We start from the raw sequence: 27,066 nt of genomic DNA on the forward strand, positions 1-27,066 counted from the left end.
CAATTGATCGCGCACACTGCCGGATGCCGGCAACGCCACGCGACTCCTCTGAACTCCGAGTGACGCACGCTGTGCACGGTCAATGTTCTTACCCGTTCTGTCGGCCGAAGTTGCTGACGAACTATTCATGTGCACCTTTCATCTAAAGGCAGGCGACCTGCATCACACCATCTCTGCCCTATCTTCCATCATCCACCAAGGTACCCCAAGCAGTTAACGCCTTGGCCTTACTCTGAGCTTCCCTCACGTGGCCAAGCTAAGTGATATATTGGTCAACAGCCCCACTTCAATGCTCGAAACGGCGCAGACTGTCTTCCCAAGCTACCACTCCGCTTCCTATCTCAGCGCGACGATTGCAAGCGGCCAGCCGCTATGTGGTAACAGGGAGGGATGGGGCCCTTTGAGCCCTTATAGATGGGACTTCACACCATGCTTTCTGGACGTTTGGGTGTTGGTGGTGTCGGTATGGGGTCTGTTGGGTGGCGCGGGTGCGATATGGTACCTCTACCGTAAGAGCACGGCACAGGCAGTCAAGAAGGACTGGCACTTTTATACAAAGCTTGCAGTAATTGCAGTGCTGGGTGCTGCAATAGTCGCTCAAGCCGCGCTTCAGATCATGGAGTATGATCACGGGATTTGGTTGCGTGACTTCCGTTTCTGGACGACCGTCGTCAACCTTTTGAGCCTTGGAGTGATCGGCTACATCCAGTACATCGAGCACTGGCGTTCGCGGGTACCGAATGCGGTCGTACTCTTATACTGGTTGTTCCTTCTCATTGCATATGCGGTTAAGCTACGATCGCTAGTGTCCCAGAGACTTCACGAGCTCAATGTAGCATACTTCGCCGTGTTCACCTCGAGCGTCGGCCTAGCTGCTGCGGAATTTATACTGGAATGGCTGGTGCCGAAGAGCCAGTCCGTTTATGATGCGCTCGGAGATCAAGATGAGTGTCCTATGGATTACGCCGACATCTTCTCTTGTCTTGCGTTTAGCTGGATGACGCCGATGATGCGATACGGATATAAGGAGTTCCTGACGCAAGATGATCTATGGAACCTTCGCAAAGATGACAGGTCGAGTACTACATGGGAGACCTTCAATGCGGCGTGGCAGTATGAGTTGGAGAAGAAGAAGCCCAGTTTGTGGATTGCGCTCTTCCGCTCCTTTGGCAGTCCGTACTTTGTTGGTGCTGTGATCAAGACCGGAGCAGACGTGCTGGCATTCGTCCAACCTCAGCTGCTTCGATACCTCATTGCGTTTGTGGACTCGTACCGTCCAGGGAAGACACCGCAGCCACCGATCAAAGGTGCGGCTATTGCCCTTGCTATGTTCGCGGTTTCAGTCGGGCAGACGGCCTTCTTGCACCAGTACTTCCAGCGAGCTTTCGAAACTGGCATGCGGATCAAGGCCGCTCTCACGGCTGCGATCTACCACAAGAGCATGAAGCTCAGTAATGAGGGCCGTGCTTCGAAGAGCACCGGCGACATCGTGAACTACATGGCTGTGGACACGCAGCGTCTACAAGATTTAGCGCAGTATGGACAGCAACTGTGGAGCGCTCCTTTCCAGATTACGTTATGCTTGATCTCGCTCTATCAACTGGTCGGTCTCAGCATGTTTGCGGGTCTTGGGGCCATGATCCTCATGATCCCAATCAACGGCTTTATTGCGCGCATCTCGAAGACCTTGCAGAAGCGGCAGATGAAGAACAAGGACGCGAGAACGCGGTTGATGACGGAGATTCTGAACAATATGAAGTCAATCAAGTTGTATGCATGGACGACGGCGTTCATGAACAAGCTGAACTATATTCGAAACGATCAGGAACTGCACACTCTGCGGAAGATCGGCGCGGTGACTGCAGTAGCGAACTTCACCTGGTCCACCACGCCATTCTTCGTTTCATGCTCGACCTTTGCGGTCTTCGTGGCCACTCAGAACCAACCCTTGAGCACGGAGATCGTGTTTCCGGCTCTTACGTTGTTTAACCTGCTTACCTTCCCTCTTGCGGTGCTTCCCATGGTCATCACGGCCATTATAGAGGCCAGTGTGGCCGTCAACCGGCTCACGGTCTATTTCACAGCACCGGAACTGCAGCCCGATGCCGTACTTCGAAGCGATGGCGTGGGTATGGGCGAAGAGTCCGTGCGAATCCGCGAAGCCACGTTCACATGGAACAAGGACGCAGATCGAAACGTGCTGTCCGACATCAACTTCACCGCGCACAAGGGCGAGCTTTCTTGTGTGGTAGGTCGAGTCGGTGCTGGAAAGTCTAGCTTACTCGAGACGATGCTAGGCGATTTGTACAAGATCAAGGGCGAAGTGGTTGTGCGTGGCACGTCCGCCTACGTTGCTCAGTCACCGTGGGTGATGAACGCTTCGGTTCGGGAGAATATCGTGTTTGGGTATCGCTGGGATCCGGCATTCTATGACCGGACGGTGAAGGCATGCGCACTGACGGAGGACTTCGCGAGTCTGCCGGACGGCGACCAGACAGAGGTTGGTGAGCGCGGTATTAGCTTGTCAGGCGGCCAGAAGGCTCGTGTTACGCTTGCGCGTGCTGTTTACGCAAGAGCTGACATCTATCTTCTCGACGATGTCCTGAGTGCTGTGGATCAGCATGTCGGTCGGCATTTGATTGATAATGTTCTTGGGCCGAGGGGACTGCTCGCGGGCAAGACCCGCATTCTTGCCACCAATGCTATACCGGTGCTGATGGAGGCGCACTATATCGTGCTACTGCGAGACGGCCGCATCATCGAGCGTGGCACCTACGAACAGTTGATCGCAATGAAAGGCGAGATCTCGCAGCTGATTCGTACAGCCAACAATGAAGAGAACAGTGAGGCTGAAGGCGAAGAGACAGGCAGTAAGAGCCCTTACAGCGAGCCCGATACCGCATACAGCCCGGAGGACCCTGTGGAGAGAGAAGAGGTAAGCAAAGCGTATTGTAGGTCCTGAGATGTAGCTGACTCTTCTCCCTGTAGGCACAAGAGGGTCTTACTGAGCTTGCGCCCATCAAGCCCAATGGCGGCGCACCTGCGAGAAAGTCCAGCGAGCTCACTTTAAGAAGAGCCAGTACAGCTTCATTCAAAGGCCCAAGGGGCAAGCTGACCGATGAAGAGGAGGCTAAGGGCCCTCTCAAATCGAAGCAGACCCGTGAGTTTTCGGAGAAAGGGCAAGTAAAGCGGGATGTGTACTTCGAGTATGCGAAGGAGAGCAACTTAGCCGCTGTTTCCGTCTACCTGGTGATGCTAGTCGGTGCTCAGACGGCTCAAATAGGTGAGTGCAAGTTTATGCTTTCGGTGCTCTCGGAGAGCTTAATTCCGACTGCCACTTATGCACCGTCATGCAATGGCGAAACAACCTGGTGTTACTGATTTGTGATGTGCTATGCAACCAGAGCGCTTGGTATATACGGTACGCTAACGTACACCTGCATAGGGGGCAGCGTCTGGCTCAAGAATTGGTCCGAAGTCAACAGCAGGTACGGCGGGAACCCGAACGTTGGGAAGTACCTGGGCATTTATTTTGCCTTCGGCATCGGTTCTGCGGCGCTGGTTGTGCTGCAAACGCTCATACTGTGGATCTTCTGCTCGATCGAGGTATGTCAAACCCCCGCCCGCAAGCTGCGCGAAGACGTTTTCGGTCAACGTGCGTATGCGCGTCGCCGCCGGCTTGCAGACAGCGCATAGGCGACGCCGGGCCAGACGCTAATATCGATCGTATCTACCAGGCCAGCAGAAAGTTGCATGAGCGTATGGGTGAGTTAGATGCGTTGTTCATGAGAAGCAGATGCATGCATTTACTAAATCTCGCAGCGTATGCCATCTTTCGATCACCAATGATGTTCTTCGAGACGACCCCCACAGGCCGCATATTGAATCGCTTCTCAAGGTACGTCAACAGACCCTCTACACTTCATTATGACCGCCATTGGATACTTCTGTTGTGGCGTTGAAGGTCATGACGGGCCCTAGTCTCTTTCATATTCCGCGATAACGGCTACCCGGTCATGGCCTCCCACGGTTTCGGTACCTCGTCATTTACCTAACTTCGGGCACTAACTGTCTCCCAGTGACATCTATCGAATTGATGAGGTGCTCGCGTATGTACATTCGACTGCCGAAACCCTGTCGATCCACAATCTCGGCCGCTGACAGCTGTCACAGACGTACTTTCAACATGCTCTTTACGAATGCCGCACGAGGTTCGTATGCTGCAATCAGAAGCACCGCCAACAAGGATGCTGACCATTGATAGCAATGTTTACTCTCGTGGTGATCTCTACGTCAACGCCCATCTTCATTGCGCTCATCGTGCCGCTCGGAGGTCTCTATCTGTGGATTCAGAAGTACTATCTCCGCACATCCAGGGAGCTAAAGCGCCTTGACAGCGTCAGCCGCAGCCCAATCTACGCCCACTTTCAGGAGAGCCTGAGTGGGATCAGCACGATACGAGCCTACAGGCAGACCGAGCGTTTCTCGATGGAGAACGAATGGCGGGTCGACGCTAACCTGCGCGCGTACTTCCCGTCTATTAGTGCGAACCGATGGCTTGCTGTCCGCCTGGAGTTAATCGGATCGGTCATTATCCTTGCTGCGGCTGGATTTGCCATCGCATCCGTCACAACCGGCAGTGGATTGTCAGCCGGCCTGGTTGGTTTAGCCATGAGCTATGCGCTACAGATCACCCAGTCCTTGAACTGGATCGTGAGGCAAACGGTGGAGGTAGAGACAAACATAGTCTCTGTCGAGCGAGTTCTAGAGTACGCGCATTTGCCACCGGAGGCGCCCGAGATCATCTCCAAGAATCGACCGCCAAACAGTTGGCCATCGAAAGGTGCTGTGTCTTTTAACGGCTACAGCACCAGGTACAGGCCGGGACTTGACCTGGTGCTGAAGAACGTCAATCTCAACATCAAGTCCCATGAGAAGATTGGTGTGGTTGGACGTACTGGCGCCGGTAAGAGCTCACTAACGCTGGCACTGTTCCGCATCATCGAGCCTGCGCAGGGGGACATCACCATTGACGACCTGAGCACAACTTCTATTGGCTTGTTGGACCTGCGGCGGCGGCTGGCTATCATCCCGCAAGATGCCGCACTGTTTCAGGGTACAGTGAGAGACAATCTGGACCCCGGTCACATTCACGACGACACCGAGTTGTGGAGTGTCCTCGACCACGCGCGTCTGCGGGACCACGTTGCGTCTATGCCGGGCCAACTGGAGGCAGAGATCCACGAAGGCGGCTCTAATTTGAGCCAGGGGCAACGACAGCTTGTGTCGCTAGCCCGGGCGTTGCTGACACCGAGCAACATTCTTGTCCTAGACGAGGCGACCGCTGCTGTTGATGTGGAGACTGACGCCATGCTGCAAACTACACTGCGAAGCAATATGTTCAAAGATCGGACGATCATCACGAGTGAGTACATTGTCGCATCTCCTTTCCGCGAAGCAGTTGCTAACATTGAGACAGTCGCACATCGCATCAACACGATTCTGGACAGCGACCGCATAGTCGTCCTTGATCATGGTGAAGTCAAGGAGTTCGACACGCCTTCGGAGCTAGTCCGTCGTAAAGGCTTGTTCTACGAGCTGGTCAAGGAAGCCGGCCTCTTAGGTGCTGTAGACAGCTCTGCATCAACATAGAGAATGTACAGCTTATCGCATGCATCTACGTGAAGCGCACATGCGAGAGGCGGCCCTAAAGTCGGACTTGACCGTTGGAGTCTCCACCGCTGGCGTCTTACTTTTATGTACATTGACAGGTTGAACACCTCGTGGAAGCGACGTGGACAGCACATGTCACGCTTTGCCAGAACCGAACGACGGCGAGGCTGTGTGGCAGATGGCGTGAGCGACCGTTCTCCGAAGGCGCTTAGCATCAACCTGATCGGCCCGTGGCATGCTCGGAATGTGTGCCAGACGCTGCGGTGGAGCCTCGTAAAACAACCATCATGCCGTGGCGTTCTGCGTCCATGCAAATCCCACCCAGTAATTCATCGATCAGGGGAACATCATGGCAAGCAAATCCGGGGCGGAAGCTCCCAGCATCGGCGTCCATCCGAGTGTTTTGTTTCTTCGGCAAAACCCATGTTCGTCGCAATACATTGGTAGCGTGCATTGGTCATTGTCGAAGCGTGGTTGCGAGCTGGGAGCTTGACCTCGCTTCGCGCGGGATGCATGAATCGCTTGACGCATCACGGGACTCAATTGCACTCACGTTCAGGATACACTGCAACCACCATTATGCTAGGGTTCGATCTCTCAATCTCCACAAGGGGATGAGTTCCACGGACTCGGTTACATTGAGAGTGAATCTGTAGATGCGTGGATGCTTGCAATATCTGACGCCTATCTCGTTCCCCCAACGTTAAGGTTTCTGTACTGCTGTCGCCTCGGTCTTGGCAAAGCTTTCTCATCTTCCTTTACAACCACCACATGTGTTCCGCATGTTGCACAGCATGACAGGGTTACGGATTCGCCGTCGGTTGTGCCCACAACGCGTGACGTTGTTGGGTGTCTTTCTCCTGGCCAAGTTATTCTACGCGTGACTTCTTCTGATCTATTCATGTGAAGACAAAACCGCTGGGTGGGTTGCCCTGGTGTTCTGCAGGCGAAGCTTCACAGACGGACCGCGCACATCCAGCATCTGTGAGAGGACTCGTCTAGGTGCATTGCATACGGCACATCATGCACCCTGAGCTCTGTGCCGTGGTATGACTGGCCACTGTCAGCGGCATTGCGTAGCCTCCTTCGAGAACCACGGCGCTGGGATCTCAACTTCACCCGGTCTTGCTACGCGGATGGCCCCGGTTCATCCTCTCTGCGATCTATGGATGCCTTGACCCGGTAAGGAGTCGCCGTGTCCTTGTCTTTGCTCCCCGAAGTAAGATGTCAAGTGGGTGTCTCACGGGGAGCGTCGTTTGACACCCACAGATCGTTAAACAACCATACAGGGGTTCGCCGCGCTCCTCTTATACTTCCCTTCCCCGCCGATTCAAGGTTTGCAGAGCCTCTGCTTCCCCGAATCCTAACGGTCAGACTGCATGGATGAACATCCTTCCTTCACCTTTTGGCGAGTCATGCATTCTACGCTCTTTCGTTCCTGAGACTCTACTTCCGAAGCTTAGAATCAGGCACAAGCACCTTGCGCACGCGTAGCATTGGCAGGGTGTATACCTTGACCAAGCCGAAAATCTGGTGTAAAATTGCCGATAACCTTACTATGCGAAAAGCCAGTCGACGTACGACTTAATCGTAGCGTGTCAACGGCCCAGCGAATTGAAGCGATCATAGCACGATTTCTAGCGGACTAACGGCACCATGGTCCGAAGAGATATCAGTGACGGCGCCTTACCGTCGAAGCGGAGAGCCGACAAACAAGCTATGGCAAGCGTAAGTCAAGCCGACTAAACAACCTCCGCTTCGAGCAGCTGTATTTTAATGCAACCTGCAGGACCTTAGAGCCGATTTGGAGGTTCTTCGGGCGAAGCACGGCGAAGAAGCACAAGCCATCGCACTTTACATGTTAACACCTCACGGTGAAGTGACATTGACAACAACCGGACATGTCCTGCCCTCCGTCGAAGGGACTCTCATGAAAGGCCGGACTCGCCTTCGCGAAGCCCTCGATGTTGCGAATGTTATCATGGAGAGTGAGTTCGGCTCCTTCAGATTGTCGTTATCGTTGAAACTGACCTAGTAGAAGTCGACCACGGTTCACAAGTTGGAGAAGAACCGTGTCTGGCTCCGGACGGTCCCGGCGACCTTACTTTCCGCAAGGAGCGAAGGGCTATGCCCAACGTCTCGCAATTGCAGCTTCAGAAGACGCGCTTGAGTGGCGGGTACGTTAAACCAGCGGAACCTTATCAGGTGCGAGCCGAAGTTTCGCACCCCCCTGACAGTGAGCGTGTACTTCCCGCCATAGCTCCACCTGGACGATTGAAGGCGAAAAGCTTCCGCATAGATGATGAGGCCGCAGTCACAGCTTTCCTTCACGATCGCTTCAGCGAAATGCAGCAACTGTCCGACAAGAGGATCGCAAAGGTTTGGATCAAAGGCATCTGTCCTAAGAAGCAGGCGAAGTTCCCATACCAAAACACCAAGCGAGAAAAGCGGACGGGCGAGAAGGGTCTGGTACCCGGCTGGTGGCCAGACACCAACGTATGTCCGTTCACGGAGCCTGACCACATCAGGAAAGAGCGTACGTATTTCTGCACGAAGCTATCCTCGGTGCAACTGACCGGTCTTCAGAACGGAATGAGCTCCTCGTCCACATTCTGCGACTGCGACCGACTCCCGAACAGCTAAAGACGATGAACAATGACACCTGTGAAGCTTATCCAACCTACGCGGTCCAGAGCTGGACGCAATTCTTGAAAGAGCTTTGCCCTGTCACATCTCTTGATGATCTCTCCCCGTCCACTCCAGCCAGGATCAAGATGCGGCAGCGTCTTTTCGAAGAGCTCTATGGAGCCGCCGAGATGGAAGAAGACTTCAAGACTGGAGGACGAGGTACGCGTATGATACCTATGGCTCGCTGTCGGCTGCTGACTCTCTCGATTGCACCAGACGGTAGCAGCCGCTACTATTACTCTGACGGAGCCGGTGTCATCGACAAGAAGGCTCCCAGGGCTAAACGCCGCCGTCGTGAACCGTCGTCTGGCGCATCGGTCGCGCTCGACAGCTGCTCACAGTCCGGCTCGTCGTCCAGCAGTGAAGGCAGGCAAACAAAGAGGCCGTGTTGTGACGCCGACACATCACGTCAAGCATCGGTCGCCGCGCGAGATCACCTCAAGAGACCTGAACGTGACGATGACGCGCCGGACCAACGTCAGCCTGAACGCCGACCGACCCTTGACCACGAAACCGAAGTCTCGAATCAGCCTCGAATAAGAAACGGAGGGGCAATTGCAGATCATTCCGCCTGGTCCGAAACCCATGATATCCACCCACTTGGCGGCTTGTCGATCAACATGCAGTGGCAGAGCGTGCCGCACGATGCTAGTCCTGGCTTACACCATTATCAGCAGCCTTGGACACACCCACTGGCTTTCGAGCCTTTGTCGCTCCAAGCGCTGAGTGCCCAGCCTGGCTCATTCGATGCTTTTCAAGCTCACTATGGCGGCGGATCACAGTACCCTGGTAACCATGACTATAGCTCTGTCGGATGTGGACCACGTCACTATCAGCAGCAACAAGCGCCAGTCAACCTCGGCGTGCATGATCAGTCCATCCAAGCGTACCGCCTCACTGACGTACCCCAGCCTTGCTTTGACAACACCGCAGACACCCCGCTGTTTTCGCCTACCAGTTCAGAGTACCCAGGCGGCTACCCACATGATAGGACGCCGGGTGTGGCACACATGGCAACGGACATGACTCGTGAGGAAAATGCTGTAGCGTTGCAGGCTCTCCAGCTCAACCAGCAGTATCTCGATGACAAGCCTGCCAAGGCAGAGCAGAAACCTCACCAGAGCATGTTCGCTAATGGGCATGGGATCGGACAGGAGGGTTCGTCGACAGTGTATAACAGACATCCGATGGTCCTTCCACCCCACCTGCTTGGCGATACCTATGCGGCGTATCACTAAGCTGACTCAAATACCACGGCGTGCGTGAAACCTGGGCCGGCGACGTTGGTCAGCATCCACCATTTGCGACCTTTCGAACGTGTCTAGACCCGATGTGTACTGCAGCTTCGAACGCGCCCTGTGGCCCGCGCCTTCTACTTCGAACGTGCCGACAGCTGCATGACAGATCGTCCCGCCACCCAACTCGAGCAGTGCTGGTTTGGTCTTTCCTCTCATTACGAATCGAGCGGTCTGCGATCCTATTAGTCTATACAATAGCGTCCAAGCGTGTGCATCTCTGGTCGAGCGTTTCCACATCTTGCAGCGACGAAGAGGTTTCCTGCGGTGACCATGTACGACATGAGCGAATCCGACCCTTTCGGTTATGTCCCGGATGGAGCATGATTAATGAGACATTGCACAACGATATGAGTCGAATTGCATCAAGCATGCCTTATGGCAACGGTAGCATAGTCCACGAGAATTTGAGCACTAACGCAGAATGCCACAGCTCGGTCTCAGCGACCAAAGTCCACTCATATCTCATACACGCACGACGTTTCCGAAATCCACCAATGTGAGAGTGCGAAGTCCCACACTGGTTGCCAATTCACGGCCACAAGAGCACAGACTGAGGATGGAAGAGACTTCATCCCTGCCAAGGCCTCTGCCGTGAGACGCAACCGCTAAGAAGCTCACGAGGTCCCTCCCTTCGTCCCCACCTTGTCCTGCAGTCCCCGCAAAAGACGATCGCAGCAATGATGCCGTATTGGTATGCCGGCTACATCACCGACCAATTTGCCGTTTTCCGTACCACTTGCGGCCTTAGCTGGTCCGCAAGCTCGCCGCCTATAGTATAATATCAAAGGTTGGCCAATTCCGATCGAGTCCTTTATCATATCAACTCAAGTCTACTTTACCTGAAGCCTGAGCACTCTTCATCGTCTTCATTGCTACGCTGCTGGCAAGATACGAGCGTTTCGACAACTCATCCTACACATTCACGATGTCTTCCACCGGGTCTCAGTCCGCTGGAACGACCGGCAGCAAGAGACAGTATGACCCTAACTTCACCCAGCTTGTCATCGACACAAGCGGCCCTAAGACGAGCCCTCGCATGAAGGAGGTTTTCTCCGCCGCAATCAGGCATCTCCACGACTTCGCCAGAGAGATTGACCTTACACCAGAGGAGTGGTTGGCTGGTGTTAAGTTCTTCAACGAGACCGGCAAGATCTGGGCAGACTCGAATGGCAAGCGCAACGAGATGCACAGACTGTCGGATATCACGGGACTTGAATCGTATGTGGCATTTCACGGCCTCCGACTCCGAACGAAAGCTGACCACGCGCAGGCTCGTTACTGAGATTGCCAACTATGTCATGACCGACAACCCGAACTACGTTCCAACTTCCGCTGCCATTCTCGGCCCCTTCTGGTCGCCCAATGCTCCGTGGCGCCAGCTCGGCGACACCATCATCCAAGACCCGCACGAGGGTACCGTCACTTACATGCATGGTGTCATCCGTGACCTCAAGACCCAGAAGCCGATTCCCAATGTTACATTCGACATGTGGCAAGCTAGCAGCAACGGCAAGTACGACTTCCAGGACCCAGACAACCAGAGCGACAACAACCTGCGCGGCAAGTACAAGACCGACGAGAACGGCGAGTACCGTCTTTACTGCCTCCGACCGACCGCGTACAGCTTGCCGCAAGACGGCCCATCCTGGCAGCTTTTGCAGGCACTCGACCGTCACCCAATGCGGCCCGCCCACATCCACTTGATGGTCACGCACCCAGACTACAAGCCAGTGATCACGCAGATCTACCCTAAGGACGACCCGTGGCTCGCAACCGATACCGTGTTTGCGGTGAAGGATGACTTGGTTGTTGACTTCACGCCGCTCAAGGGCATCCCGTCAAGCATGAAGGAGCACAAGGGTCCGGGTGGTGCGGCCACGAAGGAGTTGAACTTGGACATCGTACTTGCGCCGATTGGCATGGCGACATACTCGAAGCCCAACCTTTGAGCCTCGTTTAGATGAACAATATGTTGGTTAGGACGCATTTATGTCATTTAGCGACGTGTGTACAAAGCTTGCATGACAAACCACAAGTATTCGTGCATGAAACTGCAAGCGCTCGTGTCCGAAGTCTCTTCCATTTGTCTGCGTATCGTGGTCTCGCACTCCAGCTGGCTGCTAGACAGCTCATACGCTTCGAAGTAGAGACAAAGCATGAGTACAAGTTGCGCACTTCTAAAACAATCATATCACAACATACCTTTCGTACGTCGTCATCGCTAGCGGCATCGAAATCATTTACATCCACAGTCATTGCTCCCACCCTTTTCCTGCTTGCCACCAAACGCCAGCCGGCTAAGATTATCAACAATCGCTTTAATGCCAGTCTTACCAGCCGCAACCTGGCTAGGCGTAGACGAGAAGCTGGGCGGCACGTCCAACGCCGGGTTCTGCGTGAAGAAATTACGCGGCCGTAGAAGCACGGTCATGGGTTCTGCCGGCATGACGGGGTAGTCCTCGGGAGATGGGAAATGCGTCAAGCCAAAAGTGTGCCATAGGACGACGTCGGTGTTATCAAGGTTGCCTTCTGGATCTGCGGCGATCCAAGCTGGGATGCCTTGGGACGGCTCGCCGGAGGTTTGTGGGACGTGGCGGCCGGCTGGGTGGAGTTGGTCGTCGGAATCTGTGGACACCGTTGTTAGCTCAATAATCTGATTTTCAGTTGCGCTAAGAGCTTACACTTGGTGACATGCACCGCATGCCTTGCGAAACCAGCTCGCTTCCACACGAGACTGCCATCCTTCGGCAACAAGCTAGGCACCTCTCTGCTGACAAGCTTATACGACACCGGCTTCTTACTGTAAGGGTTCATCTTGTTCGTATTTGCCATCTCCCACGTCCTGCTCGTCGAGCCATCGTAATCACTCATACCGGTGCTCATTGTCGCCATCTTTGTCTTCTTCGCGTAGAAAGCGTTGCCATAGAAGTTTTCCTCACTGCCGACCGCGCCCTCTCCTTGTACGGCGTCGACCTGGAAGACGGTGTTCGCTTGGCCATCGACGTTCGGATCCAGGCGCAGACAGAAGAGGTGCTGATGATTGTGCGCGTTCACACCGGGGTAAACTTCCGTGCCCCATGGAGCGGCAGATTCACCAGGGTTGAGGGAGTAGGTGTTCAGGATACCGGTAAGCTTGATCTCGAGCTGGATCGTGCCATCTTGATGGAAGATCCAGTAGACGCAGTACTCATAGTTTGCAGCAGTAAAGACGTGGCTGACGACGAGTTTCCGAGCGCGAGTGACGGTGCACGAATCGTCGCGGAAGTCGGTGTGCTTGAAGAGAATGCCCGCATCCTCCTCGTGAATGCAGATTGCGTTCTTGATCACTTGCGGCTCGCCCGCGCGGTTGACGAACGCCGCATCCATATAGTGGATCGCTCCCTTGCAATCACAGCCCAGAGCCAGCGAGTTGGTCATATAGCCGCCACCGTACTCGCCTAGATCAAAGGCGTGCTTCCGCTGGTGTGGGTGCTCCGGGTTACCGTACGGTACAACCATCTCCGCGAGTGACATGCGCCAGAAAACGGGGCGCACATTGCCCTTGTCATTGAACGTGATGTTCGAAAGCACGATACCTTCTCTATAGTTGAAGCCAACGTGAACGTTCCAGTTCTGCCAGCTTAGAGTCCTGCCGTCTACAGTGAAGCTGACACCTTCCGGTTGCGTAATATTGATGGGTTTCAGATCATTCCGAAAGCCAGTATCCTTTGCAACAGCATCCGCATGGTAGTTGATTGGAGGCGCGGTGTTCAACGGCCGCCGAACCTTCGGAACATCAATGTGGATGATCTCTTGTGTGTCCGCGTTGAAGATCGGGCAGAAGTCGAGCGGGTAGGTGTACTGGCTGTCGTCTGGATGCGGGCGATAGTACATCAATGCCTGCTGCAGCCGTACGCTAGATCCGAAGCGCTCGTCGTATCCAATGGTCCACGGATCACAGTAGACTTTGTGCATGTCCTGCGGTGGAATGCCAACAAGGCCGCATTGCTCAATAACCTTCGGGTCCTTCCTGACAACTGACTCGACGATCTGCAAGTCTTCCATAGTTATGAGTGGCTGTACACCCTCTGTAAGTTCCCACCGCACGATCTTGCCCTCGTCAAGGTCCACGAGGCCGTCGTAGACCTTCGATCCGCGACCGATTGCAACAACGTCCGCTACCCTGTGCGGCCGAGGGGCGGTCTTCGGAGACGCCAACCACCTCATCATCTCCATTTTCCGTGGCTCCCATAATGTGACAGCGTTGTAGAAGAGGTCAGAGTACTCTTGCCTGACGATCGCGACTGCCGCAGCAATCTCTTCAGTGCTAAGGGGATCAGAGGGATGGTGCTGGACAGCCTGCCCGGTTATGTGGGAGGCCATCTGCTGCAGTCGTTCCAGCACCATTCTGAAGGTGCTGACAACGTTTGGTATTACAGGTAATGAGAGACAGGAAGACCACAAGGCGTGGAGGGACAAGTTGGAATGAGTGAGGATATAGTAAAGAAAGCCGTACTCACCCTCGGCCAGGTCGAGCTCAATTGAGCATGTCGGTGCATGCCCCGCCAATAATGGCCACCGCCATGGTCGCATGCATCTGACATTTCAGAGAGCTTAACGCGTCGGATTTACAAAGACTCGCGATAAGGCCGCCGATAAAGGATTGGCTGTTCGGCGTGCAGACGCCGTCGCTTCGTAGCTTACCGTTTGCGGTAAAACCATCCTGCCCCTCAACACGGGTGTGTGGCCAACAGCTTCAGACTCGACCGTTCTCTAAATCGTGCATGGTCAAGATTTGCGGATGTGTCTATGGCTGCTTGTGCATCGCCGGAACGGAGGACCATTGGCGTGTCGTACAAAGGAACGGTGGACATTCTTAACTTCATTCACTTGCTGGGCCGGCCAACATGATTTGCTCGGTCAGTCCCGGCGCTAACGAAAGGTCAGCTTGCAGTGAATGGCAAGCCAATGTCAACCGAATGTCAACCGGTTGACGCTTCGACGCGGTATTTAGACAGACCCTTTTTTTGGCTAACGGCCGGCCGGAGGCTGAATCGTTCTTCGCAATGCACTCAAATCTATTAGTCCACAATAGCCGGGACGCACGCTTCTTGATGTCGCTGGCCACGCCGGAGTGTGGGAGATCTCGTTCACTTTCTGAGTTAGGCACTATGGTTCGCTCGGTCAGTCCCGCCGCTAACAATATGCCAACTCCCAGTGAATGTTAACCGAATGACAACCGATGGACACCTGCCGGTTGCGACAACCTTCGTCCACCCTTTTTCGCGGGCCTTTGCGAACACTCTTGTATATTGGGCTTACTCTAGACTGTGCACCCTGCTTCCATATGCTAGAGGGACGCCAGCCAATGAAGATCCTAAGCGCGTGGTAAGAAGCTCGCATGCCTCCGCCGCCCGCAGTTGACGTGATTGACGGTATGGAGCCTGTCAAGGCGCGCCCCGCATAGAGGTAGGAGTGAGTCCATCCTTCGAACATACAGTCTCCTTATTTAGGGTGTGCGTCTTCTATACTTGAGCATTGTGCTCTCCCTTTTCCACATTTTGCAGGACGGTATCATTGGCTGCTTTAGGTCGAGAATGAGCGCCCCAACGGCTTCCAATGTGACCGCCGGCGAGGTTCCCAGTAAGCGGCCGAACTTCCTTGTTATAGTAGCGGACGATCTGGGCTTCAGCGATCTCAGTTGCTTTGGCGGAGAGATACGCACACCAAACCTTGACAAGCTTGCCAGCAATGGCCTCCGCTTCACCGACTTCCACGCGGCCGCCGCCTGCTCGCCCAGTAGGTCCCTCAGCGGCATAAAGCAACCCACTTCCTCCTGCCTTACTAATGCATAGTACCAAATCTAAAGGCAGAGCCATGATTATGACGGGCACGGATCACCATATCGCCGGGCTGGGCAACCTCATCGAGTGGACCAACCGCAGTGACCAAAACGCGCCGAGCGATGGCGAGATCAAGTACTGGTCCACCGCCCCTCAGCGCGGCATGCCAGGATACGAAGGCTACCTGAACGAGCGCGTCGTGACCCTCCCGGAACTGCTTCGCGATGCCGGCTACCTCACTCTCATGGCAGGTAAATGGCATCTAGGTCTTACGCCGGAGCGATTCCCGGGTAAACGTGGCTTCGAGAGAAGCTTTGCCCATTTGCCGGCATGTAGCAATCACTATGCGTATGAGCCGCAATTGGAAGGTCATGATCAGATCCCGGGCTTCATGACGATGAGCTTCATTGCCTTGCATGCCGAGGACGACCAATACGTCAAGCAGCTTCCGAAATCATGGTACAGCTCAGACGGTTACGGCGACAAAATGCTCTCGTATCTCAAAGACCGGACAGGGAAGGGCGATGAGCGCCCGTTCTTCGCTTACTTTCCATTCACTGCTCCACACTGGCCTCTGCAAGCGCCAGACGAATACATCGCCCACTACAAAGGCGTGTACGACGAAGGGCCAGATGTACTACGCGAGCAGCGGCTCGCACGTATGAAGAAGCTCGGCCTATGTCCGGAAGACGTCACGCCCCATCCTGTTATAGCCGACGAAGTCAAAGCATGGGCCGATATGACTGCTGAAGAGCGAGCAAAGAGCTGCAAAGCCATGGAAGTTTTCGCCGCTATGGTCGAGTGCATCGATGTTAACGTTGGCAAAGTCGTCGACTACCTGGAACAAACAGGCGAGCTCGACAACACGTTCGTATGCTTCATGTCCGACAATGGCGCCGAAGGAGCAGCATATGAAGCGTATCCCATCGTGCAAGGGACGATGATGCAGCATCTGAAGAAGTACTACGACAATAGTCTCGAGAACCTCGGTCACGGGAACAGCTTCATATGGTACGGTCCTCGCTGGGCCCAGGCGGCTACGGCGCCGAGTCGACTGTACAAAGCCTTCACGACCGAGGGGGGTGTTCTTGTGCCCTTTCTGGCCAAGATGCCGAAAGGATACACAAGTGAGAAGGGTGCCATCTCGCACAGTTTCAGCACGGTCATGGATCTTGCGCCCACAATTCTCGAGATGGCTGGTGTGTCGCATCCGTCACCCGACGGAAAGGGCACATACAAGGGCCGACCAGTTGTCAGCATGCGCGGGCGCAGTATGAAAGCGTGTCTTATGGACAGCTCAACCGCTGTGCATGCGGAAGATGGCGTGCACGGGTGGGAGACGTGTGGAAGAGCTGCCGTGCGGTGCGGTGACTGGAAGATCGTGTTCATCCCTAAACCCAAAGGTAATGTAGTCCTGAGTCACAAGTTCATCCACTCCCTCACTTGCCGTTAGGTAAGCAACACTAACAGCATCATGTTAGGCCCAGAGAAGTGGCAAATGTACAACCTCGCCCACGACCCAGGTGAAGTCCACGACCTCGCCGAAGCCGACCCAGAAAGGCTGCAAAAGATGATCAAGATGTGGGATCAGTACGTGCTCGAGTGCGGAGTCGTCCCCTTGGCGCCTGCACTTGGCCATTGGCTCGCAGCGATGGACGAGCAGATGCCCGAGAATGTGTGGATGGAGTACGAGTACTGGAAAGAAGGTGCTAGAGATGAGCCGGACAAGTTTCGGAGGGCGGTGCCACGATTCACGAGGGAGGTGAAGGCAATGTAGTTCTGTACATCGTTCTGGTCGCACTATTTTGCCATTGAGAGGGCTGAGGCGTTCTTTGAGGCCGCCCTTGGGGCAAATGCAGCCAGCCGGTAGCGTCCGCGTCGGCTCGTCCTATGAACGGTGTTCCAGATGCGATTGTGCGCAGATACTGTTGGCAATCGAAGATGAAGCTTGTGATTGCATCTGCGTTCACATTATGCCATCGCTACATTATGCAGATCACCTAGTTGCTTGACAGCACACCGTTAAGGCCAACGTTTTCATACAGTACCCGCAATGCTCAACTCCCGTATCTGCCCCAGCACATCTTCCACCCTCGCGTCCAGATCGCCACTTGCGTACTGGTCGCGCGTCGAAGCATCGAGATACCTATAAACACAGGTGAAAAGCATTAGCATGACCGCCTGAAGACGGCGCAGAAGGTTGAGAAGCTGGGATGCAACGTACTGCTGAACCTGCGCCATGCGACTATACGCTTCCGCACAAAATCGCAACTGGATCTTTACCAGCGCCTCAAACGAGGGGTCAAGGTATGGTACCCTGATTAGACTTCGTCAAAGATCTGTCCAAGTCTCCACTCTTTGTGATGTGAGAGCTTACCGTAGATCAATCAATTGCGGAATCTCATTCGTTAACTGCTCGTTCAACTGTTCATACGCGGCTTTCGCCTGCACAAGCTCGTCAGCCTGACTCTCGACATACGCTTGCCTCAACGGCTGCATGAGCTGTTCCAGCTCCGAAGGGTGGAAGAAGGGCGTCCGCGCGAGTCCTCCACGACTGGCTTTGTGAAGCTTAAAAATGTCGGCGACCATGCTTGGGCTATGGCTGAGGCTTGGTTTGCGGCGCTTGGGAGTAGGTGGTGTCGTGTCCTCGTCGTGCCGGTTCGGCCGGAGTGGTAAGCTGTTTGTGCTGAGAAATGCTGGGGTGTGGGATGGAGGAGCAAGCTGCGATTCTGTTGAACACTCGCGCTGTAGTAGGTGAGGTAGGAAATTTGTCGGTGAATGCACGAGCGGGTGGCCGGACGTCGATGAGAACGTCGGTTGAGACGCCTCGTCGCCGTCACCGCCACGGTCACTGATGAAGCCCGGATTGCGATAAAGGCCGCCGCCATACAGTCGGAGCATTATATGCTCGTCCTCATCCTGCAATTGTTGCGCACGCTTTATCCGGTTCAAAGCTTTGGGTGGAGAAGGGATGCTAAGATCGACGTCCAGCATATCCGGGTGCTGGTCAGATTTGGTAAGGAAGGCTTCGACGCTCACCATTTCAGTCTCCTTCTCCGTGCGTGGGAGCTTAGCCGGATCTTTGTCTGGCTTCTCGACGAGCCGTTTCACTTTCGAGCGCATGGCGTCGTAGTCAAGCATTTTGTGGTTGCGCTTTTTTATGCCTGAATAACCGGTCAGTGTAATGCATGACACCAGACAAATGAGGGTTGTCTCACATTCATTGATGTCTGGGAAGTACGCGCAAAAGCGGTTAATGGGTTCCAGTACGGTTGTTCTGCAAATGCCATCATGTCAGGTCCAACACTCTCCTCACAAGCAGTTGCTCTGCTCCTCGCGCCTTTGCCTCGTGCACGTACCTGTAAGGTCCATCAAGCGCCTTGATAGTCTCGGCATCTAGATCTTCGACCGCCTGCTTGTAACTCCGGGACACACCATCTTTCGCACCGGCTTCACCGTAGAAAGCGTCAATGGTTTCTGCTATCCGCATCTGGCTCGCGGTCATGGCACGGAGCGAGTCTAGGTAGCCTTTTGCTTCTTTCTGTAATCGCAAACTGGCGCTCTCAAGTGTTCGGTACCGTCGCCTTGAATCGGTCTATTAGCATGATGCATGTCCGCCCCGGAAGTGGATGTGTGGTGTCGGTACTCTTCAACTTCGTATTCTCGGTCTGTAGTCTTCTCGACGTGACCCGTCTTCATCATCACCTGCGTCCCGGCTCTGGACGCCGCCTCTGTAGGAAGTGTTAGCCTATGCCTGCCCACCTTGCGGATAGATATGCTTGCTCTTGAACCCCGTCCAACTCATCTTCGCGGTAGGTGTAGATTGTGCTGAGGTGGTTGATGGATAAGGAGGACACCGCGCTGATGGTTGGTAGCGGTATGCTAGATGGAGCAAGCGAAGTGAGAGTGTCGATCAAGCGTGCCTACTCCATGTGGCAGTGGCTTAGCTCGTGCATGACGAATTCCGCTTCGAGCGGAACACCCCGCTGCCGGCTCCACACCATTTCTTCAGACTTCAGACGACAAGCATGTCCATGGGGATGTGATGAGTGTATACACTACCACCTACAACGGACTCTGAGGAACTGGCCAGTGGCCATGCCGATCGCAATAGGACTGGAAGGATCAGCCAACAAGCTAGGTGTGGGTATCATCCTCCACTCACCAAGGGCAGATAACGAGAGTCCGCCATCACCGCACGACAGCGCTCACTCGGACGATGAAGCACCCCTCTCCAGTTCAACTAAATCCGCCTCGCCGGCAGTGCAAATACTGGCCAATCTACGACATACCTTCAATTCGCCACCCGGCACTGGCTTCCTTCCCAAGGACACTGCAGCGCACCACCGCAGATGGGTCGTACGCCTGGTCAAGCAAGCCATGAAGCAGGCCAAAGTCCGCCTGGAAGACATCGACTGCATCTGCTACACCAAAGGCCCTGGCATGGGCGCCCCTCTTGGCTCAGTGGCAATTGCTGCCCGTACACTCAGCCAACTCTGGGACAAACCTCTTATAGGCGTCAACCACTGCGTCGGCCATATAGAGATGGGTCGCGCGATCACCGGTGCAGACAATCCAGTTGTCCTCTACGTGAGCGGAGGGAATACTCAGGTGATCGCGTACAGCGCGCAACGGTATCGTATCTTTGGTGAAGCCCTAGATATAGCTGTTGGGAATTGTCTTGATCGTTTTGCGCGCGTGCTCAACATTCCGAACGATCCTGCGCCAGGGTACAACATCGAGCAACTTGCTAAAAAAGGCAGCGTTCTTCTTGAACTTCCTTATGCGGTCAAAGGCATGGACGTCTCCTTCTCTGGCATTCTCGCTCGTGTGGAAGAAATGGCTAAGAAGCTCGAAGCTTCCCTAACCAGCTCGGACGGGCCCTGGCGAGACGATGAAACTGGCGCCGAGGTAACCACTGCGGACCTTTGCTTCACGTTGCAGGAAACCGTTTTCGCTATGCTGGTAGAGATCACCGAGCGTGCCATGGCTCATGTAGGCGCGAACCAAGTCTTGATCGTCGGAGGCGTGGGCTGCAATGAGCGGCTGCAGCAGATGATGGGCATGATGGCTGCGGAACGCAATGGCAGCGTTTATGCTACTGATGAGCGCTTTTGCATTGACAACGGGATCATGATTGCACATGCGGGCTTGTTGGCGCACAAGATGGGATTTAGGACGGAGCTGGAAGAAAGCACGTTTACGCAGCGGTTTAGGACGGATGAGGTACTAATCAATTGGCGGGACTGAATGAATTGTGATCTTGGCTTGACGGCTGTACGCGGCTGTCTCTCCATGGATGCTTGTCACACATCTTCACATGTTAACCGGGACTGCGAAGACGCGTGACGTGAAATAGCTACGCCACAACGAGACTTGCGACTCACGCATTGTGGACGCCATCGTAACAGTTCGCCAACACGTAACAACGAGCGCTGTGACAACAGGAGCCACCTGTGTTGGGTTCGTCGAGGTGTGACGGTATCACGCATGGCATGGATGCGGGTCGCTCCCTGTTCGGACCACTGTATCATGACCTGGACAATGATCCATTGAAGCTGAACCTGCTCCTGCAGGGACCAAGCAACAAATGGGCGCAATCAGCGAGTGTATGTCTGCATTCCTGCTTTAGGCAGGCACACCTGCAACCCACCTGCATGACACCTGCAGCCTGATTGGGCGGGCTGGCTCACATGCTAAACCATAACACCCGCTCGTTAGCATGGGCCCTCATACCGTTGGGCGGGCAAGCTACCCTCACTGGGAGCGCAAAGTGAATTGTACTTGCGGGTGGGGCTAGGATTGCTGCCTGCGTAACGTGAGGTTGCGGTCACAGACTCACTCCTGGTTAAGTACTGCACCCGTTCCGGTTTACGATTCTTCGCTTCCTCTGCGCAGCAACACATCAACAACACCTATCTTCTGCAGCAACGAGCTACCTTTGTCCACGGTTGCAGGGTTTGCTTGTTCACGTAAGTACTTAAGCAGGCTCCCTCACCACAAAAATCATTCTCCAGCTCACACCGGCCCTTAACCAAACTAGCCGCCAATCAACAACACCCCAAACCAAAAATCAAACATCCCATCAACAATATGGCAACCACATCTCCTTCCAAGGAGGCTACCCCGGCCACTTCCGACGCCAAGGCATCCGACAAGCCCATCTTCACCGAGAAAGAGGAGCGTGTCCTCAAGGTCGCGTGGCATTGTCTCAAGACTGGCGTGCCGGAGATCGACTTCGTGAAGCTCACGAAGCTGGGCGAGTTCAACACCCAGAAGACGGCCACCAACACCTGGGGCACCATCAAGAAGAAGTTGAGGACTCTGATGCCGGAGGAGGGTGAGGGTGAGGATGAGGCTGGTGCCGGTAAGTTCACTTCGACTTACGCTTACCACTTACAGCGTCATTATGCTGATTCTTTTGTAGAGACACCGAAGAAAGGGGCCAAGGCAACTCCGCAGAGCAAGAAGCGTGGCAAGAAGGCCGACGCCGACGACGAGGAGGCCGCTGCTGACGGTGAGGTTGCAACTCCCACCAAGAAGCCACGCAAGACTCCTGCCAAGAAAGGCAAGAAGGTCACCGCTGGCGCTGATGAGGCCGCCGGTGAGGAGGGCGTTGATGTGAAGATGGATGGTGCTGATGACGACATCACCGCGACTCCGACCAAGAAGCCGCGCAAGTCCCCGGCGAAGAAGGGCAAGGCGGCTGCTGTTGTCGCTGCTGCGGACGAGGAGACTGCCGAAGTCACGGCGAAGGTTGACGCCATGGAGGTCAAGAAGGAGGGTGAGGAGGAAGGCGGCGATGCGAGCATGTTCGGTGGCGCTTAAGTTGCCTCCTTATTGACAAGCGGCACCGCCAAGCCTACATGGCGATTAGGTGCGGTCACACTAGCGGACCAGGGAGCATGATGTGCTTGTTTTAGCGCTTGGGGAGCGTGAAAAGCAGCGCTTGATTCAGGATCTCGTGCTCGCTGCGCAAGTCGAGGTGACTACGCTACATAGCTGCAAATACAAGAAAGAATTATCCACACCATGACTTGCTTTCACTTCGGCAACCAAGCCACCCGCCCTTTTTCAACACTGAAACCAGTCACCATATATAACATCGCTCAGAGCTTGCTCTTCAACGCAGCCGCCTCGTTCTTCTTAAACAAGACCTTACTATCCGGATACGGATCCACCACCACCTTGTTCAGCGGGTTCAGCTCGCTCGCCCGGTAGAACATATCCTCATACACCTTTCCGTCATACCGTCCCAGACTACTATCCAATTGCCAATCCGGGAACGACCACGCATCCACCAGCCGCACAGCATGCGGCCGAATCTCCTCCAACAACCGCATCACAGCGTTCGTCCGGCACAGCTGGATCTGCCGCACCGTGACCGCGGATGAAGTGTAGAATTCACTCGCCTCCGACTCGAGCGTGTGCAGACTGTAGAGCCGGAAGAGCTTGTGCATGATAGCCAGCGTCTCCGCGTCAAGCCCTGTAGCCGAAGGTGAGGCTTGCAGTGTTTCGTAGAAATTCTTCACGACCATGTACTGCGAGTGTGCGCGGCTGAGGCGGTAAAAGTCAACGAGCAAACTGTTCCACGGCCGCTTTTGCTCGTCGCGGTGCTTGAGCGCTTCGAAAGTGAGGAACGCGCTGCGCCAGGCGAACGCGGCAACGATATCGGCGTCGTTGCCGAGGACATCGAACGCGGCGCCCGTGTCTTGGCGCGAAAGGAAGTTGGTGAGGATGAAGGTGGTGTCATTCGTGGGTTCGTTGCCTTTGAGCACGGAGCGCGCAGACTTGAGGAGGTAGCGCGCGACTTGTTGCGTAAGCATGTAGTTGTCCCCCTCCCAGGTGGCAGTGGGCAGGTAATCGGCATACCAGGGGCCGATGCCGGAGAAGGAGGAGTAGCCGTGGCCGCCGCACGCACGGCGGCACATTTCGAGGCCTTCGACCGCGGTGTAGGAGGCGAGGGATTTGAGGCCGCATGAGGTTGCGTGTAGGTCTGCCAATAAGTCAGAGCCGGAGTGTGTCTCCTCTGGACCTGCTCCCCGCTCAGGCCCGCCAACTTTGCCGACGTCTTGCGACATCTTCTTCTGGTTGGCCCCGTACATCTCCATCATGGCTTTGCCAGTGAAGTGCAGAGCGAACGTGGTCGCCAAGAGCGGCAGCAGGCGGATTTGCACGGTTGTGTAGTTGATGACCTGGTTCTCACTCTTCTGCCCCTCTTGCGCGTCGCGGTCCTGGAACTGTCGCCGCACGGCGCAGTATCTTGTCGCAATCGTCACGCCGCGGGCGAGGACACCACCAGCTTGCATGACGATGGTCGAACGCACCCAGGTAAGCGTGCCGTAGATTAGAGAAGCAGACGCAGGTCGGACGTATTGGTTCGTCTTAGGATCCACCCTCGAGAAACGCGCCAGCATTGAAATGTGCGGGACCTTGACTTGGTTGAACAGCAGATACCCGTTGTCCATGGTGTTGTAGCCGAATTTGGGACCAATGTCGCCGACATGGATGTTCTCCAGCGTCTCGTGCGTGTTGAGATCGCGGATCTGGACAACGAAGGGGTGCTAAAGCCGAATACATCGTCAGCTTGATACTCCAAAAATCCATGAGGTATAACAAGCGACTCACCGGCCCATAAGACTTCCCACCAATGATCAACTGCGCCATCACAACCGCATGATTCGCCGTCCGGCCCAAACTCCCGATCCACCACTTACTCGCCGTTAAATACGGGCTGTGAATGGTGAACGTCTGATCCTCCTTATTCCACGTCGCCGTCGTCTCCAGCCCGCGCACATTACTCCCATGTCCCAACTCCGTCTGCGCATAACAGCCAATGTACTTGTACTGCTCCGCCGGCTTCAAGAACTTCTCATGCTGCTCTGCGTTACCCTGATCCCGCAACGTGATCAGGAACATGCTCTCGTGCAACCCGTACGGACCGGGCTCGGAGATGAGTTCATTGGCGATGAGGCGGTCGTCGTTGCTCCAGCCATTGCGCACGGCAAGCTGCCTAAGTCTTTTGGCGCGGGCAAGGGCGGTTTCGAAGCGGTCGACGCGGCCAGCAAAGTAGTTCTGGCTCTTATCGAACACTTTCTCGTTCTCCAGCACCTTCAAAACACGCCGCTTGCGGGCGAGGCCCTCGGACGTGAAGAGGAAAGTGCTAAGCTGATCCACATTAACGCTAGACTTGGAGCGTTCATGGGCAAGAAGCTCGCTGCCCTGCGGACCGGAGGGCTTGAGGTCGCGGACCCATTGCGGTGGCGTAGTCATTGTTGATGAGATTAGCCTGGTCGTTGGGCGACAGAATGGGGATCAATTGAAGGGGTGGAGCATTGGTGGAGGAGTCAAGTGAGCACGAGAGACTTTATTCGATGACGGTCGGCTCGGCTGCGTCGAATGAGCCGAGGTTGAAGTTTGTTACTGCATACGGTTAGAGCACAATAAGCCGACCGCGGTTGTCTTGCATCTGCTGAGCAGGACGGAGGTAAACCCGACATCCGGTGCTGTTGCCGCGGTAGGGATAGGTAAGGTCTGGAACAAGTGCTTGGACGGGAGGTAAAGGTTGATGATGCTTGCAACGCGTGCCTACACAGTCAACAATGGGTATCACCGAACTTTCTCCATCTCTTTCCCTCCCTGCCCGATTGCTTCTTTTGCTAACCGTAAGTCCATCCTGCTGAGATTGACTGCGCTCGCATACTCGCCGAAAGCGAGCAGGACTTCTTGCAAACCCTCCTTAAGCACATCCGCAACTTCCCGCACCTCTCTTAAGCCTTCGTTGTTCTCTATGTCTCGCTCCCGGTCATTGAAGTACACATCACTCCAATGCGGCTTCAATGTGGCGACGAATGTGCGTATGTCTTGCAGAACCGTAGTATACGTTCGGACAACAATCGGCACATCTTTGGAAGCCTGCCCGAAATTGTCTTCCTGCAAAGTACAGACCACGAGCTTGGCCAACGATCTCGACGCGTGGATGATGTTGATTTCGTCACTGTACGGCACGCCGAACACCACCGCTTTCACCGTCCGTGCGAACGTCTGACGGAACGGTTCACCCACCGGCATCTTCAAAACCGTAACCACGCGTTCCTCCACCACTTTCTGTAAGCCGGACGGACTCCATGCTTCTCGCCCCCCAGCGCGCTCGATGCCGTATTCGATAGCTTTCCGTGACGACTGCACCACGGGATTGTTCTTCTCGGGACTTTGACCGATTGAGCGCGCCATATTGCCGATCGTGTCGGCCGCGTTGGCCTTGCGCATCGGTTTCTGCACGACGTTCTGATCATTGACAACTTGTTTCTGCGCAATCCGCGGTAAGCCGAGCGATTGCTGACTCTGCTGTGTTGACAAGGCTCCTTGTTGTTGTCCTTGCGGTTGGGTGCTCGCCGCCTGCTGCGTCGGCTCCTGTGATTTTCTGATTCGTGTGGAGATGGCACTGATCTCGGCCAGACAATGTCTGCTCACCTGGCTCCAGGTTGAGCCGTCTTTCCGATCAACCTCGGCGAAGATGGTTCTGCGTCTCGCTTCGAAGCGGGTACACAAGATATACAGCTCCCAGAAGGCGAAAGCTCGGGGTACATCTTTCTTCGCTTTGAGGCCGCGAATCAAGCTGCCATTCGGATCTCTGCTTCTCGAGATGATGGCACCGCTTGCGTCCTTGATCTCGTTCGTAAGCGGTTGCCCTTTCTTCAGCGGAGCCTGCGAAACGTAAACAGTGAAGATTGCGTTGCTCAGCTCCCATAGTAGTACAAGCATGGCTGCTGAACTTGCTGTCTGCCAGACGAGCGAGCCTAGATGGATGAAGCCCACTGGTCCGGTATTGGGCTGCAGTTCTCGCTGCAAGACCATTGCCACCGGGTAAGCGAAGTAGTCCCACGCAGCTCTCCGGATGAACAGAAAATAGATGGGTAGACTGAACACAATACCCGGGAACACCAGCTTGGCGAGGCGGATGCCAATCGCGTCCATCTGCGCCATAAGCAGTGTTGGTGGTGAAGGCACCTCAGCACCTTCCTCCTGCCGGTGCTCCCTGTTTTCCGCCTCCTCGATACATACTCGATCGTAATCTCTCCACAAGTGCAGGCCCGATTGGAAAACCGCCAAGCACACCAGGGCGCTCCTGAGAAAGATCGGATTCTCATTCACCCTCGCCCTTTCGTAATCGCTACCCACGTCAACCCACGATAACCCCGCCTTCGCGCTCCTTGACCAAATGTAGATTTCCGCAAAGAACCAGGCGCTGAAGATGTACCAGCCAACTGTGCCAAACGTGCGCACGCTTGTAAGCTTCTGCAGCACAGTCTCCGCGGCAGACGTCGTCGTCCGCGATCCAACATGCATGTTCATGACCCGCACAATGAATACAGCAAGCGCCGGCGTGAAGAGTAGGATCATACGGAAGCCTGTCAGACCGAAAGGGTTCCAAAACCACAGCCAGCTGCGGGAAGAGGACATGAGCGTGGCCTCGAGCCAGCAGATGGCAAGAGTGAGGAGGGCGGCATTGGTGAAGCGGCGGTGCAGAGCTGGGGTGAGGAAGTCTTTGTACGGCCGCGCGGTGGGTACCATTGCCGTCGATG

At 55.0% G+C, this 27,066-nt stretch overlaps 11 protein-coding genes across 11 annotated transcripts; 7 read left to right on the plus strand and 4 right to left on the minus strand.

Annotated features, from left to right (window-relative positions):
* Window positions 1-84: 84 nt before the first annotated feature.
* Window positions 85-5,806, plus strand: BAUCODRAFT_433092 (uncharacterized protein). The gene is made up of 8 exons (XM_007677368.1): window positions 85-2,935; window positions 2,989-3,283; window positions 3,446-3,606; window positions 3,738-3,898; window positions 4,080-4,109; window positions 4,174-4,211; window positions 4,265-5,425; window positions 5,480-5,806. The coding sequence occupies exons 1-8, from the start codon at window positions 290-292 to the stop codon at window positions 5,650-5,652; spliced, it is 4,665 nt and encodes a 1,554-aa protein (XP_007675558.1). The 5' UTR covers window positions 85-289; the 3' UTR covers window positions 5,653-5,806.
* BAUCODRAFT_433291 (uncharacterized protein) lies at window positions 5,807-6,443 on the plus strand. The gene has a single exon (XM_007677369.1). It carries the CDS (start codon window positions 5,961-5,963, stop codon window positions 6,327-6,329), a length of 369 nt encoding a protein of 122 aa, XP_007675559.1. The 5' UTR covers window positions 5,807-5,960; the 3' UTR covers window positions 6,330-6,443.
* A 510-nt stretch (window positions 6,444-6,953) lies between these two features.
* Window positions 6,954-9,840, plus strand: BAUCODRAFT_433000 (uncharacterized protein). The gene is made up of 5 exons (XM_007677370.1): window positions 6,954-7,401; window positions 7,463-7,661; window positions 7,715-8,209; window positions 8,260-8,520; window positions 8,578-9,840. Exons 1-5 carry the CDS (start codon window positions 7,330-7,332, stop codon window positions 9,597-9,599), a joined length of 2,049 nt encoding a protein of 682 aa, XP_007675560.1. The 5' UTR covers window positions 6,954-7,329; the 3' UTR covers window positions 9,600-9,840.
* Window positions 9,841-10,419: 579 nt separating this feature from the next.
* Window positions 10,420-11,954, plus strand: BAUCODRAFT_433129 (uncharacterized protein). The gene is made up of 2 exons (XM_007677371.1): window positions 10,420-10,877; window positions 10,930-11,954. Exons 1-2 carry the CDS (start codon window positions 10,585-10,587, stop codon window positions 11,606-11,608), a joined length of 972 nt encoding a protein of 323 aa, XP_007675561.1. The 5' UTR covers window positions 10,420-10,584; the 3' UTR covers window positions 11,609-11,954.
* BAUCODRAFT_69041 (uncharacterized protein) lies at window positions 11,896-14,045 on the minus strand (the record flags this gene model as incomplete). The annotated part of the gene is made up of 2 exons (XM_007677294.1): window positions 11,896-12,284; window positions 12,341-14,045. 2 exons carry the CDS (start codon window positions 14,043-14,045, stop codon window positions 11,896-11,898), a joined length of 2,094 nt encoding a protein of 697 aa, XP_007675484.1.
* An 878-nt stretch (window positions 14,046-14,923) lies between these two features.
* Window positions 14,924-17,661, plus strand: BAUCODRAFT_32681 (uncharacterized protein). Its single transcript, XM_007676968.1, has 3 exons — window positions 14,924-15,437; window positions 15,508-16,884; window positions 16,963-17,661. The coding sequence occupies exons 1-3, from the start codon at window positions 15,236-15,238 to the stop codon at window positions 17,256-17,258; spliced, it is 1,875 nt and encodes a 624-aa protein (XP_007675158.1). The 5' UTR covers window positions 14,924-15,235; the 3' UTR covers window positions 17,259-17,661.
* BAUCODRAFT_87426 (uncharacterized protein) lies at window positions 17,655-19,509 on the minus strand. Its single transcript, XM_007677324.1, has 6 exons — window positions 19,265-19,509; window positions 19,128-19,212; window positions 18,841-19,065; window positions 18,700-18,758; window positions 18,521-18,645; window positions 17,655-18,202 (listed from the first exon to the last, which is right to left on the minus strand). The coding sequence occupies exons 1-6, from the start codon at window positions 19,284-19,286 to the stop codon at window positions 17,855-17,857; spliced, it is 864 nt and encodes a 287-aa protein (XP_007675514.1). The 5' UTR covers window positions 19,287-19,509; the 3' UTR covers window positions 17,655-17,854.
* A 70-nt stretch (window positions 19,510-19,579) lies between these two features.
* On the plus strand, window positions 19,580-20,731 carry BAUCODRAFT_69185 (uncharacterized protein; the record flags this gene model as incomplete). The annotated part of the gene is made up of 2 exons (XM_007677311.1): window positions 19,580-19,628; window positions 19,746-20,731. The coding sequence occupies 2 exons, from the start codon at window positions 19,580-19,582 to the stop codon at window positions 20,729-20,731; spliced, it is 1,035 nt and encodes a 344-aa protein (XP_007675501.1).
* Window positions 20,732-21,096: 365 nt separating this feature from the next.
* On the plus strand, window positions 21,097-22,442 carry BAUCODRAFT_433478 (uncharacterized protein). The gene is made up of 3 exons (XM_007677372.1): window positions 21,097-21,453; window positions 21,525-21,848; window positions 21,909-22,442. The coding sequence occupies exons 2-3, from the start codon at window positions 21,575-21,577 to the stop codon at window positions 22,307-22,309; spliced, it is 675 nt and encodes a 224-aa protein (XP_007675562.1). The 5' UTR covers window positions 21,097-21,453; window positions 21,525-21,574; the 3' UTR covers window positions 22,310-22,442.
* A 7-nt stretch (window positions 22,443-22,449) lies between these two features.
* On the minus strand, window positions 22,450-24,922 carry BAUCODRAFT_433376 (uncharacterized protein). The gene is made up of 2 exons (XM_007677373.1): window positions 24,110-24,922; window positions 22,450-24,045 (listed from the first exon to the last, which is right to left on the minus strand). Exons 1-2 carry the CDS (start codon window positions 24,752-24,754, stop codon window positions 22,591-22,593), a joined length of 2,100 nt encoding a protein of 699 aa, XP_007675563.1. The 5' UTR covers window positions 24,755-24,922; the 3' UTR covers window positions 22,450-22,590.
* A 168-nt stretch (window positions 24,923-25,090) lies between these two features.
* BAUCODRAFT_68955 (uncharacterized protein) lies at window positions 25,091-27,055 on the minus strand (the record flags this gene model as incomplete). The annotated part of the gene is made up of 1 exon (XM_007677284.1): window positions 25,091-27,055. One exon carries the CDS (start codon window positions 27,053-27,055, stop codon window positions 25,091-25,093), a length of 1,965 nt encoding a protein of 654 aa, XP_007675474.1.
* Window positions 27,056-27,066: the final 11 nt, after the last annotated feature.

Source organism: Baudoinia panamericana, assembly GCF_000338955.1.
Source record: "Baudoinia panamericana UAMH 10762 unplaced genomic scaffold BAUCOscaffold_5, whole genome shotgun sequence".
In the NCBI taxonomy this organism is placed as follows: domain Eukaryota; kingdom Fungi; phylum Ascomycota; class Dothideomycetes; order Mycosphaerellales; family Teratosphaeriaceae; genus Baudoinia; species Baudoinia panamericana.

Bases quoted from the DNA above. Each gene is read 5' to 3' on its own strand.
- BAUCODRAFT_433092 (XM_007677368.1), top strand. From the start codon at position 290: ATGCTCGAAACGGCGCAGACTGTCTTCCCAAGCTACCACTCCGCTTCC. The intron at 3,284-3,445 runs GTGAGTGCAAGT...ACACCTGCATAG, and splicing joins TGCTCAGACGGCTCAAATAG to GGGGCAGCGTCTGGCTCAAG. The intron at 4,212-4,264 runs GTTCGTATGCTG...GACCATTGATAG, and splicing joins CTTTACGAATGCCGCACGAG to CAATGTTTACTCTCGTGGTG.
- BAUCODRAFT_433000 (XM_007677370.1), top strand. From the start codon at position 7,330: ATGGTCCGAAGAGATATCAGTGACGGCGCCTTACCGTCGAAGCGGAGA. The intron at 7,402-7,462 runs GTAAGTCAAGCC...TGCAACCTGCAG, and splicing joins ACAAACAAGCTATGGCAAGC to GACCTTAGAGCCGATTTGGA. The intron at 7,662-7,714 runs GTGAGTTCGGCT...ACCTAGTAGAAG, and splicing joins TGCGAATGTTATCATGGAGA to TCGACCACGGTTCACAAGTT.
- BAUCODRAFT_433376 (XM_007677373.1), bottom strand. From the start codon at position 24,754: ATGACTACGCCACCGCAATGGGTCCGCGACCTCAAGCCCTCCGGTCCG. The intron at 24,046-24,109 runs GTGAGTCGCTTG...ATTCGGCTTTAG, and splicing joins GTGGGAAGTCTTATGGGCCG to CACCCCTTCGTTGTCCAGAT.
- BAUCODRAFT_433478 (XM_007677372.1), top strand. From the start codon at position 21,575: ATGGCAACCACATCTCCTTCCAAGGAGGCTACCCCGGCCACTTCCGAC. The intron at 21,849-21,908 runs GTAAGTTCACTT...ATTCTTTTGTAG, and splicing joins TGAGGATGAGGCTGGTGCCG to AGACACCGAAGAAAGGGGCC.
- BAUCODRAFT_433129 (XM_007677371.1), top strand. From the start codon at position 10,585: ATGTCTTCCACCGGGTCTCAGTCCGCTGGAACGACCGGCAGCAAGAGA. The intron at 10,878-10,929 runs GTATGTGGCATT...GACCACGCGCAG, and splicing joins GATATCACGGGACTTGAATC to GCTCGTTACTGAGATTGCCA.
- BAUCODRAFT_433291 (XM_007677369.1), top strand. From the start codon at position 5,961: ATGCCGTGGCGTTCTGCGTCCATGCAAATCCCACCCAGTAATTCATCG.
- BAUCODRAFT_87426 (XM_007677324.1), bottom strand. From the start codon at position 19,286: ATGAGTTGGACGGGGTTCAAGA. The intron at 19,213-19,264 runs GCAAGCATATCT...CACTTCCTACAG, and splicing joins GAGTTGGACGGGGTTCAAGA to AGGCGGCGTCCAGAGCCGGG. The intron at 18,646-18,699 runs GTGAGACAACCC...CCGGTTATTCAG, and splicing joins CTTCCCAGACATCAATGAAT to GCATAAAAAAGCGCAACCAC.
- BAUCODRAFT_32681 (XM_007676968.1), top strand. From the start codon at position 15,236: ATGAGCGCCCCAACGGCTTCCAATGTGACCGCCGGCGAGGTTCCCAGT. The intron at 15,438-15,507 runs GTAGGTCCCTCA...CCAAATCTAAAG, and splicing joins GGCCGCCGCCTGCTCGCCCA to GCAGAGCCATGATTATGACG. The intron at 16,885-16,962 runs GTAATGTAGTCC...GCATCATGTTAG, and splicing joins GTTCATCCCTAAACCCAAAG to GCCCAGAGAAGTGGCAAATG.